This window comes from Trematosphaeria pertusa, assembly GCF_010094035.1.
Source record: "Trematosphaeria pertusa strain CBS 122368 unplaced genomic scaffold BU26scaffold_7, whole genome shotgun sequence".
NCBI classification, from domain to species: domain Eukaryota; kingdom Fungi; phylum Ascomycota; class Dothideomycetes; order Pleosporales; family Trematosphaeriaceae; genus Trematosphaeria; species Trematosphaeria pertusa.
In genome coordinates this window covers 1,238,075-1,253,716 of record NW_022987218.1, presented here as the reverse complement: position 1 = coordinate 1,253,716, position 15,642 = coordinate 1,238,075, and the positions used below count along the sequence as shown (strand labels likewise).

Genomic DNA, 15,642 nt, shown 5'->3' with positions numbered 1-15,642 from the left:
CGGGGAGTCTCTCGTGGGAATGCATCCATCGCTATTGTCCGCTCGCTTGAAGAAGGGCTTTGTCTGTGGCGGCGTGGGATGGCGTCTGTGCGGGGCAGGGCAGGGCAGGGCAGAGGCTACTAGCTACCAACCGCTATCAGATGCGACGACTGCAGAGTGACCATTGACCATTGACCACATCCATAATCCAATTCTATCGTGTCTTCAGTTCCTAGCTTGCACTCGGTCCCAGTCCCTTCAGTCTCTTCCCTCGCTCCGCGCCCAACGCAGCTCCCAGCGCCACTCGCCCATCGCATCCTCGCGGCGCACTCGTCCCCGCCATCGTCTCTGTCTCACCCGCGGTCTCTTGTGCTGGAGAGAAAGCTCTATAGCTGCATAGGCATTGTATTGTCAGGGAGAGACATTGATTTGGCCGCCGCCGACGACCGCCGCCGCTGCTGCGCTGCGCTGCGCTGCGTAATCGACCCGCGACAGCAGGACGGCCTCTGGACAGGCACCTGAGGGAATGAGCAGGCCACATGAAGATGGTAAGCGTCTGATGACCCTTCCGACGAACGCATGTCACGCTACACCCTCCGCGTCCTGCGCCTTGTCCCCCGGTGGCGCGTCGTCAAGATCCAGGGCTTCACCGCTCCGATCTGTCAACCCGGCATTCCGAGAGGCCCGACCCAAGCGTTCCGTGGGCCTTATTGCAGCATCCTGCCGGCGCACGCCGCCATCGTTGCCCTCCCGCACACACCGCACTGCTCCCTCGTCCTCTTATGATTTCCCACGGCGCCGCTCCTGCATTTATGGGCCTGGCCGCTGACCGCCTCACCCCTCCAGGCTCTCCTCCCGACGACTCGAAAGCAACGCTGCGGCCAGTCCTCCGATTCGCGCCCGACCATGTGTCGCTGCCGAAGAACAAGAGCACGAGCAACCTGCTCTCGCACACGGCGCCGCCGCCGCTGTCCGTGGTGACCAAGCGCATGAGCATCGACGCGGGGCAGCTGGACCGCATGGCAAGGTGAGGCGTGGAAGACGCGGCACGCACGAAACAGATTGGCGGGGTGCCTGCCCCGACGTGAATTCCCACTGACACGCTCCCAGATCGCCTATCCTGCCAGAGCACGAGCACGGCCTCGGCGCCTCTGGTCTCCGCCGCATTCGCCAGCAGCCCGGTCCCAGGCTCCCGTCGGCGACTCGAGCGACGTCCCTGAATATCACCCCCCCAGTATCCCGACACCCCTCCGGATCCGCGCCCTCCGCTCCCGGCTCGCCACGATTCGAGTTCGGCGAAGACCTGCACCGCTTTCCCGTCGAGTCCCTCCACTCGTTCTCGTTCGCAACACAGTCCGAGGAGTTCATCCACAACAGGCAGAACGTGCTCAAGCGGTCGATAGACTTTATGCAGAACAAGCTGGGATGGGCCGCGACGAGTCCAGCGATAGCGAATGCGCAAGCAAAACTGAGCGGGGACCAGGAGGTGCAGAGCATGATGGAGCTGCTGACGAGGGCGAACCTGATCGGGCAGGAGGCCTCTGGGGCGCATGGCCTGGGAGCGTTAGGCCCGCTGACTGGGCCTGCCGAGGTGGATGGAGAGAACATTTTCGAGAAGAGTTTCCTCCCGGTGGAAAGGTCCACAAGTCCCGATAGCATGCTCGACCCGAAATCGCCGGCACCGAAGGCTCCCCCCTCGGACATTAGGAATGGGAATACTACGGGCGAGAACCACGACGCAGGGGACACGCTGGTTTCGGACCTCACCTCAGATGCCTCCAGCTCGAAAACGACAGGGACGTCGCCACCTCAACCCGCCCTGCGACCGCCTCGCGCTGCACTGAAGCGTACACTCACAGATGTAGCCCCTCTGACGATACAAAGCCAGCTGCATGATGCTCTAGCACAACCGTATCTGGTTGGCGAAAAAGGGCAGGTAAACCAGATCGTCTCCCCTACGGCAGTACCAACCGTACACCCGGGGCATCCTGTGCCTGGACCGCACTCTGGAGGACCAGCGCCTCACGGACATGGAAGCCGCTGGGTTCCCGCCGCCCAAGCAATCTTCACCACAGAGGCGCAGGCGCCCTGGACTATAACGGCCGCGAACGACCTGGCTTGCCTAGTCTTCGGAGTGACGCGGGCTGAGGTACGGAAGCTGGGCATACTGGAAGTTGTCAGGGAGGAGCGGCGGAAGTGGCTGGAAGACAAGCTGAGAGACCCTGAACTCGGCTCCAAGGCAGCCCGGGAGCCGTACAGCCAGAGTCAGCAGACCAGCCCCGTTCCATCGACCACATTGAAAGTTGGTAACGGAGTTACAGCGAGGCTGCTCAGCAAGCCTTCCTCGCGCCAAGTCTCACAGAGGAGAGCAAAGACCGACGACGGCAGTGGCTCGTCGTATGCACAGAGATCGAATGTCAAGGGAGGCCTGAACCACGAGTCGAAGGGTTCAAGAGGCGTCCTGCTCTGTGGTGACGTAGTTCCGATTCAGAAACGGAACGGTGCAACCGGCGCTGCCAGCCTGTGGGTAAAGGAGAAAAGAGGCGGCCTCATCTGGGTGCTCGAAGAGATCGCAGAAGACGTAGTCTACATCAATGTTGATGAAGTGGGCTGCGTCTCGAAAGGAGAGGGTGCCATAGAATCGGTGTTCGGTAGCGAGCGACTGCGGAGAGGCATGGATCTCAAGCGTCTCATCCCAGCGATTCCACGACTCGAGGGTACAAATACTGGTGCCCTGGACTATGAGAAGATCGCCGCGCTACGCAACTTCACTGCACGGACATCCAACAGCATCAACATACCCGTAGCTGTCGAGCCATTGCCAGGTGTACCCACCTTCCGCGTTTCTAGCTTCCCTCACATTGCCGGTATTGTCGTATTGTCGGCGTCAGACCTCACGATTGCAAGCTCGAACTCCGTTTTCTCATCAGCTCTCTTCGGACAGCCGCGGCCTGAGGGGCTCCACATTAGCAAACTCATTCCTGCTTTCGACAAGATATTGCACGTTATGACCGATGAGGATAAGATTGACCTCGTCGATGGCATCGTGATCCCAGAACACAGCTTCCGCCGAGCCCGAGCGCTTCTCGCAATCCGCGAAGGCAGTGGAGATGCAGCAGCCATATTCCTCAAACCTAGCGGCCTGCCCGCTCTCCACCGTGATGGTTCTGAGATCATGGTCGATGTGCAAATGAGGGTGGTGAAGAGCGAGAAGAAGCTGCGCTTCCATGAACATGTCATTGAGGAAGAAGATGCGCCGGCGAAGCCGTCGAGTGCGCCGGAGTCCGTATATGCCCTGTGGATCACCTACTCGCGGCAATTGCACGCAGCGAATCACGGTGTTGGTCCGGTCACCCCCCTTGTATCACGGCCTGGTACACCTCCCCGACAACCATCGCCAGGGCAATCGACAGTCAATGCCCCGCTGGAGCCCGAACTCGAGCAGCCGAAGCCGAAATCCGCGCATGTCTCATTGTTGACACAGCAGCTTCAGGAAGCCGCTCAACCTGCGTCTCCCTCAGAACCGCGAGCCAAACGAACACCACCTACGCCGGAGAAAGAGAAAGAGGAGCCACCAAAGAAGAAGATAATCGGCGATTTTGTGGTTCTGGAAGACATGGGTCAAGGCGCATACGGCCAAGTCAAGCTGTGTCGGTACAAGAAGAATAGCAGCAACAAGGTCGTCATCAAGTACGTTACAAAGCGTCGCATCCTGGTCGACACATGGACACGGGATCGACGGCTGGGGACAGTACCTCTGGAAATCCACGTCCTGGACTATTTACGGCGGGACGGGTTCAAGCATCCAAACATTGTCGAAATGTCCGATTTCTTCGAGGACGACATAAATTACTACATTGAAATGGTACCTCACGGCCTCCCCGGTATGGATCTTTTCGACTATATTGAGCTCCGCGTCAATATGGAAGAGAAAGAGTGCCGGAAGATCTTCGTGCAGGTGGCTGAAGCGGTGCATCACCTGCACACGAAAGCGAAGGTCGTCCACCGCGATATCAAGGATGAGAACGTGATCCTGGATGGCGAGGGGAACATCAAGTTGATCGATTTCGGTAGCGCAGCGTACATCAAGAGCGGACCTTTCGATGTGTTCGTGGGTACAATTGGTAAGTACCTTTCCCGCCTTCGAGAAAACACTGTTTGTTAACCCAATATTTCAGATTACGCTGCTCCCGAGGTCCTCGCTGGCAAGTCATATCGCGGCAAAGAGCAGGACGTCTGGGCCCTCGGAATCCTCCTCTATACCATCGTGTACAAGGAGAACCCTTTCTACAGCATCGACGAGATCATGGACCACGACCTCCGCGTACCCTACATCATGAGTGAGGAGAGCATCGATCTTATCCGGCTCATGCTCGACCGAGATGTCGAGCGGCGGATAACGATATCCCAAGTGCTGGAGCACCCTTGGTGCCAGCTAGTCGATTCACCTACATAGCGACGGCGAATACATAGAAGTGAAGAGGAGGATAGCGGCTTGTTTCGTTCAGGATACCGGCTTAGACGATGGGGCGAATTTGTGCAACATACTCGAGTGGGCTGGGGCTTAGCATATAGAGCGTTTCCATGACGCTGACGACGATGATCTTTTCCGGCATTTTTGCATGTGGTTCGGGAGGGAAGCTCTGGCACTTGAGCGGAAGATATCTCTAGATGAGGATTGTGATGTTTCTATTCTTACGCATGCGGGATATTGCTATAGGTAGCGCTATTACCAAAATGAATACCCGAGATAATGTTCTTCCGCGTACTTCAGCGGCTTTCCAAATACTGAGAGTGCACCTCATCACGTCGTCCTTTCCGCACGACGTCCACGGCGCCTTCCCACCACGAGCGCTCGCCAGCTCTCCCCCGCTTTGGCCCACGCCCTCGGCCGTCCTTCGCCTCTTCCACCTAACACCCTTCCCTCTGGACGCTTCTCACGCCTGACAATGCAGCCGCCTCCACCCTCTGCTGCAGCCCAACCCGATCCAGGTCGGCCCAAAATCTATGACCTGTGGCAGCACGATCGCCGCCTTCGGACTTTGACCTCCTCCCAGGTCAATCACAATCCGCCGTGCCGCACGCGTAACAGATGTGGCCGTGTCAGCGGACCTGGACTCTGAGTCCGTCATAAAGAAGTCACACAGGACTCATCGTGAGGAGGCTGGGCAGCGATACTGACTGGCCAAGGCACAGTCAATTTGGCCCCTCCACTCGTACGAGGTCATACTGATTGCTCCCGTAGGCTCTTGTCTCTGACTGCTATGGCCATCCTAGGCATCCTCTTTCCTAAGTTGGTGTGGTTTACGGCCAAGTAGCGATTGATACCCGCCCGCAGTGTCGAGCCAGGGTAGAAACGACGACGATGGAGATCGCATTGCAACGGCATAGCCCGCGACGTTAGTGCAACAATGCGATCTGAAGACCCAATTTTAGGTCAATTACGATCTGGCTTGAGCACGTTCGTGGCTGGCCCGTTCACGATGCCATCGCAACGGTTACTTTCGCCATTACCGACGACTTTCCATAGCCCGCCCGTTGACGTCACGCATCAACAATTGGAGAAATTTGGGTCAGACGAAACACGGCCGAAACGAGGCGCGTGCTCGCATCTAAGAAAAGCCTAAGCGTCTCACGCGGGGCGCGCCGATACGCTCTTCTCTCCGAACTCTTCAGACGCTTCTGAGCCAATCCTTTGCTTACTGAACGCCGCACAGCCCATTGTTGTTGGTCGCACCGCCACGAATCCAGATGGTCTCTCCGATTGGTGCGGAAGCTGAATCTCGTGATGGGAGCAGAGAGGGGAAAGGTTGCGGCCCCCAAACGCCCGCCCCAGCCTCAGGCCAGCCTCGAACTGAGTGCCGTGCATGAATTGTGCGTGTCCCTGTCGAGCTGATGTCGTCTGTCCGCCAATGGGATGATGGGCGCCACACTAGTTATGGCGCAGTTCGCGGGGAGCAGTGGCAGCCACTCAGGGCGCTGCCACCCTCTTGATGACCTTTTTGCGCTTGCGCGGGGAGGCTGTAAATATATACCGGCGCGCCCGCTCTCGCAGCTGGTTCCTGAGGTTCAAATCCACTGGTTCGCCAGTTGATACGACAGCCCCACGACAACGGCACCGACGATCGAGTCCCGAACGATGTTGTCCCCGAACGGATACTGCCAGAAAGCCACGGCACCCAGCATCTGGTCCTTTGATTCCGGATATGCGTCGAACAGTTTGTTCGAGGAAGAGGGAGTGCTTCAAGCGCAATCGGTACGATGGTCGTCATCCTTTCCTTTGGCTTGGTGGCTCACGGTGCCCAGGGCCAAAACGGAGCTTCATCACGCGAAGACCATCAACCTCAAATCCAAGAGCCATCGGGATTGGGATGGAGTGGATTTTGGAATGCGCATGTGGTAGGCAGAAGTGTGCTCCCAGGATTGAATCGTAGCTGATGGGCGACGATAGGGCAACCGCTTCCAAGTGAAGCGAGAAGAGCCAGCTATTGAACCCGTCCTCGCCAAGCTTAATGTCTTCACGACTAAAGACACCTCCAATGATGACTTTCTCCTTCCCGAAATACCGAGCGATGGCGAGACTTGCCTCGAGTGCGAGCTCTGGAAGATCACGAACCCGGGCGATAATACCAAGTGCGAACAGTGCCGAGTGCCCGAAATTATTGAACCCATGTCACTCTTTCTGGACAAATCCAAGTGCAAAGCACTAATCCCGCCCCTAGCAGTTCCGGACGCGACATACGGCAAGGAAATCGAACAACTCCGTAGGAAGACTCGCTGCTCCGCCTGCGAACTCTCGGCCCTCATCGACCCGTGCGGCTCCATGTCCTGCCCTAGCTGCTCTGCAAATCCTGGCTTCTTATCCCCCATCTCCCCCTCAACTCCGCATTACAAAGTCAAACGCTCCCGCGCTGGTCGTAACTCTAAACTACCTCTCACGGCCCTGAACCGTCTTCAAGCTTGGCTTGATGATAACAAGGACGACCCGTATCCTAGCGCCGAAACGAAGAGACTGTTGGCTCAAGAGTGCGGAATTACCGAGAAGCAGGTACGTATGCCCGCAGATTATCATTCTCAGTTTGGCTTTAGAAAACCACTCCTGAAGGCCTCCAGCATATTCACACTTTGACTATATTGTTCGCCCTAAAACTTGAGGCTTTGGCTAATGTATTGCGTCACATTTTTAGGTAACAACGTGGTTTACGAATGCGAGAGCACGACAGCTAAATGCGCTGGAGACATATTTGTCAAGTGGAAGCGAGGACGAAGGCGCAAAGGAAAGCGACATCGTGAGTGCAGCGGATACGCCAGCTTACAACACTGGTGGATTCACCTACATATCCGACACAAAGTATGTACTCCGCAAAACCCATCCTGCAAGCCTTAGTGGACAGGACATGTCCAAACCTGGCTCCGCCGTTCCTAAGACACAAGCTAACGTGTACCGTCACGCCGCAGACCTTCAGAGCGTAACCGTGCAGCCTCAGTCTCCAGCACGTTCTCCACCTCCAACAACCACCCACGACCTTCACGACGAGGAAGGAAGAAGGACTTCCGGCGCAACAACCAGTCACCGCAGGACCTCTCATTGTTATCACCAACTTCGATCACTTCCCCTACCGTCCCAGCAGCCCAGACGGACCAAGAGATGTGGCAGTGCACATTCTGTTACCGGTCCCTTGTACCCAAGTCCTGGCGACGTCACGAAGAGACACAGCATCGGCCCAAAGCACAGTGGACGTGTATGCTGTACGGCCCGCGTCTTAACTTCCCCGGTCGCTCAAATTCAGGGTCTGTCTGTGCATTCTGCATGGCGAAGAATCCATCGGAGGAACATTTTCTGCAAAACCACCGGATTGAGGACTGCGCGAAGAGGGATATCGGAGATCGAACGTTCTTCCGACCGGACCACCTACGCCAGCATATCAAGAATTTCCATGGGGCAAGCCTCTCCGATATCGCCCAAATGCGATGGAAGAGCGCTGCTGAGAGTGAAGAGAAGGGTTGGATCTGCGGATTCTGTGAGGAAGGACTGGAAACTTGGGACCAGAGAGAGACCCATATCGCAAATCACTTCAAAGAGGGGATGACGATAGCGTCCTGGATAGACTACTCGGCAAGCGAGAAGAAACAGGGGAAGAAGAATAAGGGAAAGCAAGAGAGAGAGACTGAGAACGATCATCCACATGGTCTCGCCCGCCTCAGCCGCACGTTCACTCGTCGCTCGACCCGGTCCTCCCAAAACTCGCAAGCACAGGTACGTATTGTGCAGCACACATACCAGCATGTCTCAGGTTGGGCTCAGCAAAACTACCCCTAGAGGGTTTCACCAAGGTTTTGACGAAAGACATGTTGGGCTGTTGGCTTCTTTCTCCTACTCCAAGGCAATGCTAATGTGTATGGTTTGCTCGCAGTTCCAGTTGCAGACCCAGAACCAGTTCCAAGCTCCCTTCGCAAACGCCTTCGAACCGCTCCCTACATCGATCGGCCTCGGGATATCGCAAGCGCCACTCCTTCCCGAAATCAATACGGATCCCCTCTTAATGAGCGACGCCTGCGGGAACTACTTCGACTGGAGCACTGTTCCCACCTCCCTTGATCCTCAGTTGCAATACTCGGCTGCAAGTAATACAGCCTTTGATCCTTCCCTAGAGAATGCATCTCTTCAGCAAGACTTTGACGCCTCATTGAACATGAACATGGATTTGTACAGCAACCCGATGGACTACCAAGGCCCTTGGGACCCAAATCAGCATCAGCAATGATTTCCTCAGGAGTAAGGGTGGTAAACACCATTTTTATTGTCGTATTCTTCATTGAGTCGCGGCTTCCCATTTTTCACTTTATATTACCTTTGAAGCATTATACCATAGACGGCAGGTGGGAAGGGGTTTCATCGCACCAAGGCGTAGCCTAGAGGTTCAGGAGAGCATTACAGGCGTTATCAGTCTCGCTTTTCTTATTGCGCTATCTTATAGGGCATGCACGTCTTCTTGAATCGTTCTTAGGGTATAAAAATGCCGATGCCCGTATATACAAGGTCCAGGGTCTTTTGAGCCGAAGATCCCTACCTTCACATTCAATATCACTCAATCACATACATGACACCACCGCCGATTCGTGGATCCACAATCAAGGTTTCGATAAATCGATTCGTGAGCTCGGGTTAGAATTCCTGCCCCGCCAACCATTTTAGTACCGGGCGCAACGGTAGAAGAGGGAAGGAGATGGCACTATGCAACTCACGAACCAGGATATCTCGGAAGATCTGCCCAAACGGCAACCCTGGCAACAATATAAACACGGCGAAATCCACCGCTTCTACACCAAAAGCTCCGAGAATCCGGGGAACGGCGCGAAGCGAACTCAACTGTAATCTATCGTGCCCTGCGAGCAGCTGCAGTGCGAGTATGTATATATACAGAAAGAGCTTTCTCTCTAGAAACTAAGATCGCCTCCCTCCACTGATCTCCTCTATCCATGATGCTCTTCCCTCTTGTCCTTGCCCTCGCGGCGCTCCTATCACCAGCCAGCGCAGCAACATGGTACTTCCTGCGCTACAACCTCCCCTCCAGCCAAGCCTTCCTATCCTTCTCTGGCACCATGCAAATCCCTAGGCTACCCAAAGCCGGCACCTACTACCTCTGGCCCGGCCTCCAGCCCACCGACAACTCGGGCGTGTATCAAAACGTGCTTGACGGGCGCAGCGGCACGTGGTGGATTGGCAGCGGGTGGTGCTGCCAGAACCCGAGTCTGCCCTGGGGAAGCGGGTTCAATACGAATCAGGGGGACAGCGTGGCGTTTAGCAATGTGAAGGACGGGAGTAATTGGCGCAGTACGCTGACGAAGGGGAGTCAGACGGTGACGGACACGTTTGCGCTCGGCAGCAAGACGTTCAACCAGGCGCTCTTTGCGATTGAGCTGACGGGCGTTTCGTGGGATTTTGGGCCACTGGTGTTTAATAATGTGGTCATTGTAAGTCTCCTCGTCCTCGGAACTCTTTGTGGATGGGCGTCCAGGGCTGATGTGAGGGCGTAGACTTCGTCCGGCACGGATACGAGGTGGTGCACCAACGCGCCGGAGAATTATAACAGCGCCTCGAATTATGCGTTGAGTGGGGTGCAGGCGAGTGTGAGTGGGAATGTAGTGACGTGCAGGATTAGTAGCGTAACGTTGCAGAGTCCGAAGTGAGGAGAGCAGCGTGGGAGACTCGACGAGGAGATGGTGGTGGTGTGCCGTAAGAAGGCGTCGACTAGACGAACCAACGGTGGTATTATGATACCGAAAGTATTCGTGACATGGGACCGGGAGTTGAATCAAATCAGGCTGTCGCATCCGTACCCGGGTGGACCCAGTCTATCCTTTTCTTTCGCCTCCTCTTTTCCGAACACATAAGCGCCATACATACAAGCTGCCAGAAACCTTAGCACGAACCACATCCTATTTGACTTATACATTAGTCTCATCTCTTTCATTCCCGGTGCCCCAGTACCCAGCCCCCAGAACCAGACACCTTCATTCTCACAAGATTGGGGATGGACTTACACAGCAACCACACTCAACCCATACGCGGCACTCAGCACCCCGCACGCCCTCCTGCTTCGTGGTCCGCCGTCCCTACACCCTCGCTCCAGATGCCATGGCCTTAGGCTAATATGCTCTGGATCGCTCACGTCGGGGGAATTCTGCGCGGTGGTGCTGTAGGTCCATAGCGCGGCGAGCAAGACGTCGTATAGCGCGTTCGTGATTAAGCTCCCATAGACATCCAAACTCCCTCTTTGAAGACTGAGCCGCGCGATCCAGACAACCAGCGTGACAACGCTGATGCACAAGCTACACTTCGTCAAGCTGTCCCTCAAGTCAGCACTCATCCGGCGAAAGAAACACCTGAGTATCTCCCTTCCCACGCCATTTGTTGCCACACAGAAGCAGAAGCTAAAGGCCTACCTTTCATCCCAGACCGAGGGCACGGGCGGCGGCTCGCGATAATTTGCATAGTAGTATACCCGTTGATGCGGATCTGAGTTCCAGCCTTTGGTGCCACCGACTTGCCATAGTGTGGTGAGGAAGCAGGATGTGTACGCGGAGGCGAAGAGGGAGAGGAGGGTTATGGCGAGGGCGAAGTCGAAGACGGCGGCAAGGGAGAGGAGAAGCCTGCTGCAGCCCATGGGATAGGTGTGTTGAGGGTCACCTGGTAAGGGAAAAGCGAGAGAGGAACGCGTTAGGGAACCAGGAGATATTGATGAAGAGAGATATTGCGGAGGAGGAGAACCTGGTATCTGGTGGTGTGGTTCTTCTGGGGATTTAGGTAGGCAAGGTGGGAAATGCACGCATATTTGCGCACTTGAAATGAATATTGGACCGGTACGGACGCGCCTCCCAGGGCGAAGCGAGCTCGTCCGCAACTTGGGTAGCTTAGCTGAGCTTAGCTTAGGGGTACAGTAGGACAGGCGGGCTCTAGAAGCGCGAATCATGAATATGATTGGAAGTTCTCTATGAGCTGCACCCCTCATGCTGCTTGCCTACACCGGTTAGCCGGCTTCTTGGCATAAAAACATTGTAAGCTAAACTTGCTCACCCGCAATATACATATATCCATGAGAAGGGAGCATACTGTAACTCAAATGAAATGTAGTGCTTGTCAAAAGTACTGTCGCCTGGAGCAATGCGGATTGCGTGTATCGCATTTATGGCATTATGGGGAAGCGAAAGTCGGGTATAAAGGGCTACAGATGGGGGACCTTCAAGGCCCTACGCGCTTCCCGCAATGCTTTCGTATATCTCTTCTTTCGGGGCACTGCTGCTCTTGATATCCTCTGCTCGCGGCCAGGAGTGGCCCGCAAACCGCACGCTCTCCATAGGATATGTCAGCGTCCCGTCCTCTGTTGCAGTGTCCGAGAGCCGACTGACCATGTTACAGGTTATGTTCCCCGGTTTCGAACCACTCGACGTATTTGGCCCTTTGGAAATCCTCTTTTGGGTAAACAATGGAACTCCACCATCCAAGTCTCTTGACTGACAGTCATGTACAGATGTCGTACTACTACAACATAACCCTGTCTGTCGTCTCATTTGTGAAGGGCCCTGTGAATGCTCGGCCACCTTCCCACAACATGCGTCCGGGAATGCCCCAGGGACACACCGATATCATGCTGGGTCCCACTACGGTAGCCACGCACACTTTCGCGGATGCGCCAGACCTGGACCTTATCATTGTTCCTGGAGGCATGGGCAACGTTGCGCTTGAGGAAGCTAATAATACAGAGATGGAGGCCTTCCTAGCCGCCCGGGCTCCTCATGCCTCTTACATCCTTTCTGTCTGCACTGGCTCAGTGACCCTTGCCCGCGCAGGTCTTCTTTCCGGCAAGCGTGCAACCACAAATAAAGCCTCCTGGGCATGGGTCACGGACCCAGTCGTGGTGAGAATATTACCTGGGTTCCGAGCGCGCGGTGGACGGAAGATGGCAAGATATGGACGAGCTCGGGGGTGGCGGCGGGAATGGATATGATGTATGCCTTCATGAAGCATCTATACGGAACCGACAACTTGGATCAGGTCATGAATCTGATCGAGTACGCGCCGCATCTTGACCCACACTGGGATCCCTTTTCCGTCGTGCATAAGGTAAGTTGCTTCCACATTCTTCGTCGGCACGTGCTAAGAGAAGATTCCAGGTCCCTGGAGCGGATATGAATGCGTCTCTAGCGGATTGTGTGGTGCCGGTTAGCAATGAAGCGGACATGCGTCATGGCCGCTGATCGAGCTGCGAAATGGCGATGAGGGACGACGTATTATGCGGACTGAACGAAGAGAAGGCGAGGAAGGCGTCGACGATGATGGTGTAGGGAATGATAGTAATCGACTGAGGGCCCACGAGTATGCCTAGGTTACCGTACGGTAGCATCGAAGACAAGCATGCACTAGGATTTGTGGGGAGAGAAAGCTCGACTGTCGAACGCATCGATTTCGAAGAACCTCCCGGGGTATATTGTAAAGCAGACTTTTCCACCATAACTCCAAGCATGCAAGATAAGGTTGCAACGTTACTCTCGCCATTCTTTGCTGCACTTCGTGCACTAAACGCCGTTAGCAGCCATGCCGCAGAATACAGTAGCTCGTCTACCTTATAGAAAGCAGTCATAGGCTCATCAGCGCTCCGAATTTGCAGCTGATACCAATATGCCTCGTCATTCCGGCACTTCTCATTTGGACATTGCACTGTTCATTCATCAGCATCCATCCCAAAACGCCGTGATGCTCAATCCCATACCGTATGTCTTGTCCACATTGTCCCACGCGCCCTTTCCTCCCAGAATATCCTCAACCTCCTTCTTCTTCATGTACTTGCGCTCGAAGTATCGCTTGTTGAGAACGAACTGGTACGGACAGGTCAGGCACTCAAAGCGGTTCTGGCCTTCGTATTGCGCCGTGGAGGGGTCGCCGGGGGGCACTTTAGAGACGCGCAGCATGTTGCTGCAGGTGGGGCAGACTGTCCTCAGTCAGTTTGGTCCTCCCATATGGCGACACGCAACATACACAGCAACATGGCGGGCGACGCTTGGGTGGTTGTAACGATCGAACCGTGAGTCTCGAAAGTCAAATTATGGCGGGACCCTGGGGCCGCTACGGCCCGAAGGGGGAAAGCGCGGGGTGGGTGATTCCTCTGCTTCAGCCACACCGACTGCTCACCTCCGACGACGCGCAGCCCCAACGCTGTCTCATATCGAATCCTGTCTACGCGCCCGGCTGGTCTTGGATACCCACCGGCTCTCCGCAAGCGCTCTTGTTTTCGTTTGTCTTATTGGGAAACAGTTGAAGCCCTTCCCTCAGCTACCGCACCTCCGTCCACTCCGCTTTACCGACTAGAAAGCCATATTAACACGTACACATTCAGGTCTACGCTACTTCGCGCTCTGGGAGCCTTCAATCGCGTGGACATATTATTCATAAGCGAGCAGTTCCCTAAGGACATTCAATATGGCGGACGAGGAGGTATGCTTCCCTTCTGGATACCCTAGGAACTTTGCGTCTAACCGTGTGCACAGGGCGCTTCTCCTCGCGAGCTGATTCTCGAGGCATGCCGCCGTAACAATACCTCCCTTCTCGAAGAGACTCTCGCAGAGCTTGCTGCCTCCGCAATAAAAGCCGGAAAGAAGCCTGCCGAGTACATTGCAGCCACGCTGAACAAGGCAGCTGACGGAGTGGGCAATGGATGTTTACATCTTGCGGCAACATATGGAAGCTGTAAGTCTGCGCTTCACCGTCTTGTGGACATGGCAAGACACTGTGCAATAGTCGGGTTCTCCTAGATCATACATGTTCGCGTTCATATAAGAAGACATAGTTGGCTGACTGTATTCACAGACGAAGTCCTAGACATCCTCCTCGACCAAGAAGGCCTCGAGATCGACGAGATCGACCGCATGGAGAAAGACACACCGCTCCACAAAGCCGTTCGCTACGTCAACTCCCTCGACAAGTCCGAATGGGCCTCCGCAGGCCACCCCATCGTCGACATACTGCTCGATGCAGGCTGCGATCCCAGGATACGAAACAAGGCCAAGCTGAAGCCGGTGGAGTTGGTGGATCCGAGGAATACAGAGCTCAGGAGCATGCTGCAGAAGGGCGAGTACGCGATGACAGCAGCTGGTGATGTGGTTGAGGAGGAGGATGACGAGGGACCAACGGGAAGCGCGAGTGATAGCGATTAGGACATCAACAAGGAATGCAAGGAACCGGGACAGGATATGGCTATGCCACGGATCAAGTTTCTGGCCTGGAATGTTCATTTTGGAGCCTAGGTACTTGGATACCACCGGTGCGAGACAGCGCCTTGCTTTCCAACATAGAGCACCCATCTTCACATGAGAATCAGCTTCGAGAGCATTTCGGTCGCCCGAGTATAGTGTTCACCTTGCGCCATGCTTGTCCTAGGCGCGATCTTCTCATTGCATCCGTGTCCTCGTCGCTCTGCACCCATCATGTGCGCGAAAATCTTTGCGCCTCAATTTTCTCAGTCGAGCATGCCTTGAGAATATGTCCAGCCATAGCACCTCGATCTCGCGGAATTAATCCTCTTGCTACAGACGCATTAGCTTGTGCCTAAGCCCTTCGTATATCCCAACTCACCTTCGGCGGCGGTCCCACAGGCTGTATCATCCTCTCTAGCAGCTGCACCCTCGTCTTCTCCCGCGGCTGTCCCAACCCAATACTCATGTACTGCAGCATCGGCGGGTGTCCGATGTAAGAGCTCAGCGAATCGCGCGCGATGTTGGACGTCCACTCGTGCTTGGTCGTGTCGGCGGACCCGATGCCGATGTAGCGGGCTTGCAGCGCCTCGAGTTGTTGCTGGGCGCGGAGTTTGTCGGCCATGGTTGAAGGGTTCGGACGGCCTGTGACGGTTATGTGGGTAAGGTTTGCGGTGTTTTGGGGCGCGGAGGTAAGGTCGGTGGCAGTTGGTAGCTGGTGGTAAAGTTGCGGCGAGCTGGATAGGTGAACTGAGAAGTTAAGCTTACGGCTTAGTCAGCAGGACTTTTCATTTGAGTATCAAGACATCTCGAAGGCATGCGAGGATGCATATGAGCCACGTAGAAATTTCTACGTGAGGAGAAGATTCACTGGCATTCCCGAGATCTTGTAGAGCGAGTAATGATTCTCCTCAC

At 55.3% G+C, this 15,642-nt stretch overlaps 9 protein-coding genes across 9 annotated transcripts; 5 read left to right on the top strand and 4 right to left on the bottom strand.

The window, feature by feature from the left end:
* Positions 1-124: 124 nt before the first annotated feature.
* BU26DRAFT_311718 (uncharacterized protein) lies at positions 125-616 on the bottom strand. The gene has a single exon (XM_033821927.1). It carries the CDS (start codon positions 518-520, stop codon positions 212-214), a length of 309 nt encoding a protein of 102 aa, XP_033684095.1. The 5' UTR covers positions 521-616; the 3' UTR covers positions 125-211.
* On the top strand, positions 431-4,752 carry BU26DRAFT_519247 (Pkinase-domain-containing protein). The gene is made up of 3 exons (XM_033829002.1): positions 431-1,006; positions 1,090-4,103; positions 4,158-4,752. Exons 1-3 carry the CDS (start codon positions 762-764, stop codon positions 4,433-4,435), a joined length of 3,537 nt encoding a protein of 1,178 aa, XP_033684094.1. The 5' UTR covers positions 431-761; the 3' UTR covers positions 4,436-4,752.
* Positions 4,753-6,118: 1,366 nt separating this feature from the next.
* Positions 6,119-8,299, top strand: BU26DRAFT_426411 (uncharacterized protein; the record flags this gene model as incomplete). Its single annotated transcript, XM_033823668.1, has 5 exons — positions 6,119-6,217; positions 6,286-6,378; positions 6,431-7,027; positions 7,167-7,334; positions 7,448-8,299. 5 exons carry the CDS (start codon positions 6,119-6,121, stop codon positions 8,297-8,299), a joined length of 1,809 nt encoding a protein of 602 aa, XP_033684093.1.
* A 1,163-nt stretch (positions 8,300-9,462) lies between these two features.
* Positions 9,463-10,170, top strand: BU26DRAFT_531081 (uncharacterized protein; the record flags this gene model as incomplete). The annotated part of the gene is made up of 2 exons (XM_033831001.1): positions 9,463-9,954; positions 10,018-10,170. The coding sequence occupies 2 exons, from the start codon at positions 9,463-9,465 to the stop codon at positions 10,168-10,170; spliced, it is 645 nt and encodes a 214-aa protein (XP_033684092.1).
* Positions 10,171-10,520: 350 nt separating this feature from the next.
* Positions 10,521-11,147, bottom strand: BU26DRAFT_564767 (uncharacterized protein; the record flags this gene model as incomplete). The annotated part of the gene is made up of 2 exons (XM_033833308.1): positions 10,521-10,827; positions 10,927-11,147. The coding sequence occupies 2 exons, from the start codon at positions 11,145-11,147 to the stop codon at positions 10,521-10,523; spliced, it is 528 nt and encodes a 175-aa protein (XP_033684091.1).
* A 743-nt stretch (positions 11,148-11,890) lies between these two features.
* On the top strand, positions 11,891-12,738 carry BU26DRAFT_564766 (class I glutamine amidotransferase-like protein; the record flags this gene model as incomplete). Its single annotated transcript, XM_033833307.1, has 4 exons — positions 11,891-11,959; positions 12,012-12,398; positions 12,449-12,604; positions 12,655-12,738. The coding sequence occupies 4 exons, from the start codon at positions 11,891-11,893 to the stop codon at positions 12,736-12,738; spliced, it is 696 nt and encodes a 231-aa protein (XP_033684090.1).
* A 285-nt stretch (positions 12,739-13,023) lies between these two features.
* On the bottom strand, positions 13,024-13,526 carry BU26DRAFT_531060 (uncharacterized protein; the record flags this gene model as incomplete). Its single annotated transcript, XM_033830997.1, has 4 exons — positions 13,024-13,056; positions 13,104-13,198; positions 13,251-13,469; positions 13,517-13,526. The coding sequence occupies 4 exons, from the start codon at positions 13,524-13,526 to the stop codon at positions 13,024-13,026; spliced, it is 357 nt and encodes a 118-aa protein (XP_033684089.1).
* Positions 13,527-13,673: 147 nt separating this feature from the next.
* BU26DRAFT_519241 (ankyrin repeat protein-like protein) lies at positions 13,674-14,886 on the top strand. The gene is made up of 3 exons (XM_033829001.1): positions 13,674-13,972; positions 14,026-14,224; positions 14,345-14,886. Exons 1-3 carry the CDS (start codon positions 13,958-13,960, stop codon positions 14,689-14,691), a joined length of 561 nt encoding a protein of 186 aa, XP_033684088.1. The 5' UTR covers positions 13,674-13,957; the 3' UTR covers positions 14,692-14,886.
* Position 14,887: 1 nt separating this feature from the next.
* BU26DRAFT_311653 (splicing factor 3B, subunit 5) lies at positions 14,888-15,592 on the bottom strand. The gene has a single exon (XM_033821926.1). It carries the CDS (start codon positions 15,350-15,352, stop codon positions 15,083-15,085), a length of 270 nt encoding a protein of 89 aa, XP_033684087.1. The 5' UTR covers positions 15,353-15,592; the 3' UTR covers positions 14,888-15,082.
* Positions 15,593-15,642: the final 50 nt, after the last annotated feature.

Excerpts from the sequence above, each read along its gene's own strand:
- BU26DRAFT_519241 (XM_033829001.1), top strand. Across the intron at positions 14,225-14,344 it reads TGCGGCAACATATGGAAGCT|ACGAAGTCCTAGACATCCTC; the intron begins GTAAGTCTGCGC and ends CTGTATTCACAG.
- BU26DRAFT_519247 (XM_033829002.1), top strand. The coding sequence starts at position 762 with ATGATTTCCCACGGCGCCGCTCCTGCATTTATGGGCCTGGCCGCTGAC. Across the intron at positions 1,007-1,089 it reads CAGCTGGACCGCATGGCAAG|ATCGCCTATCCTGCCAGAGC; the intron begins GTGAGGCGTGGA and ends ACACGCTCCCAG. Across the intron at positions 4,104-4,157 it reads TGTGTTCGTGGGTACAATTG|ATTACGCTGCTCCCGAGGTC; the intron begins GTAAGTACCTTT and ends CCAATATTTCAG.
- BU26DRAFT_311718 (XM_033821927.1), bottom strand. The coding sequence starts at position 520 with ATGTGGCCTGCTCATTCCCTCAGGTGCCTGTCCAGAGGCCGTCCTGCT.
- BU26DRAFT_311653 (XM_033821926.1), bottom strand. The coding sequence starts at position 15,352 with ATGGCCGACAAACTCCGCGCCCAGCAACAACTCGAGGCGCTGCAAGCC.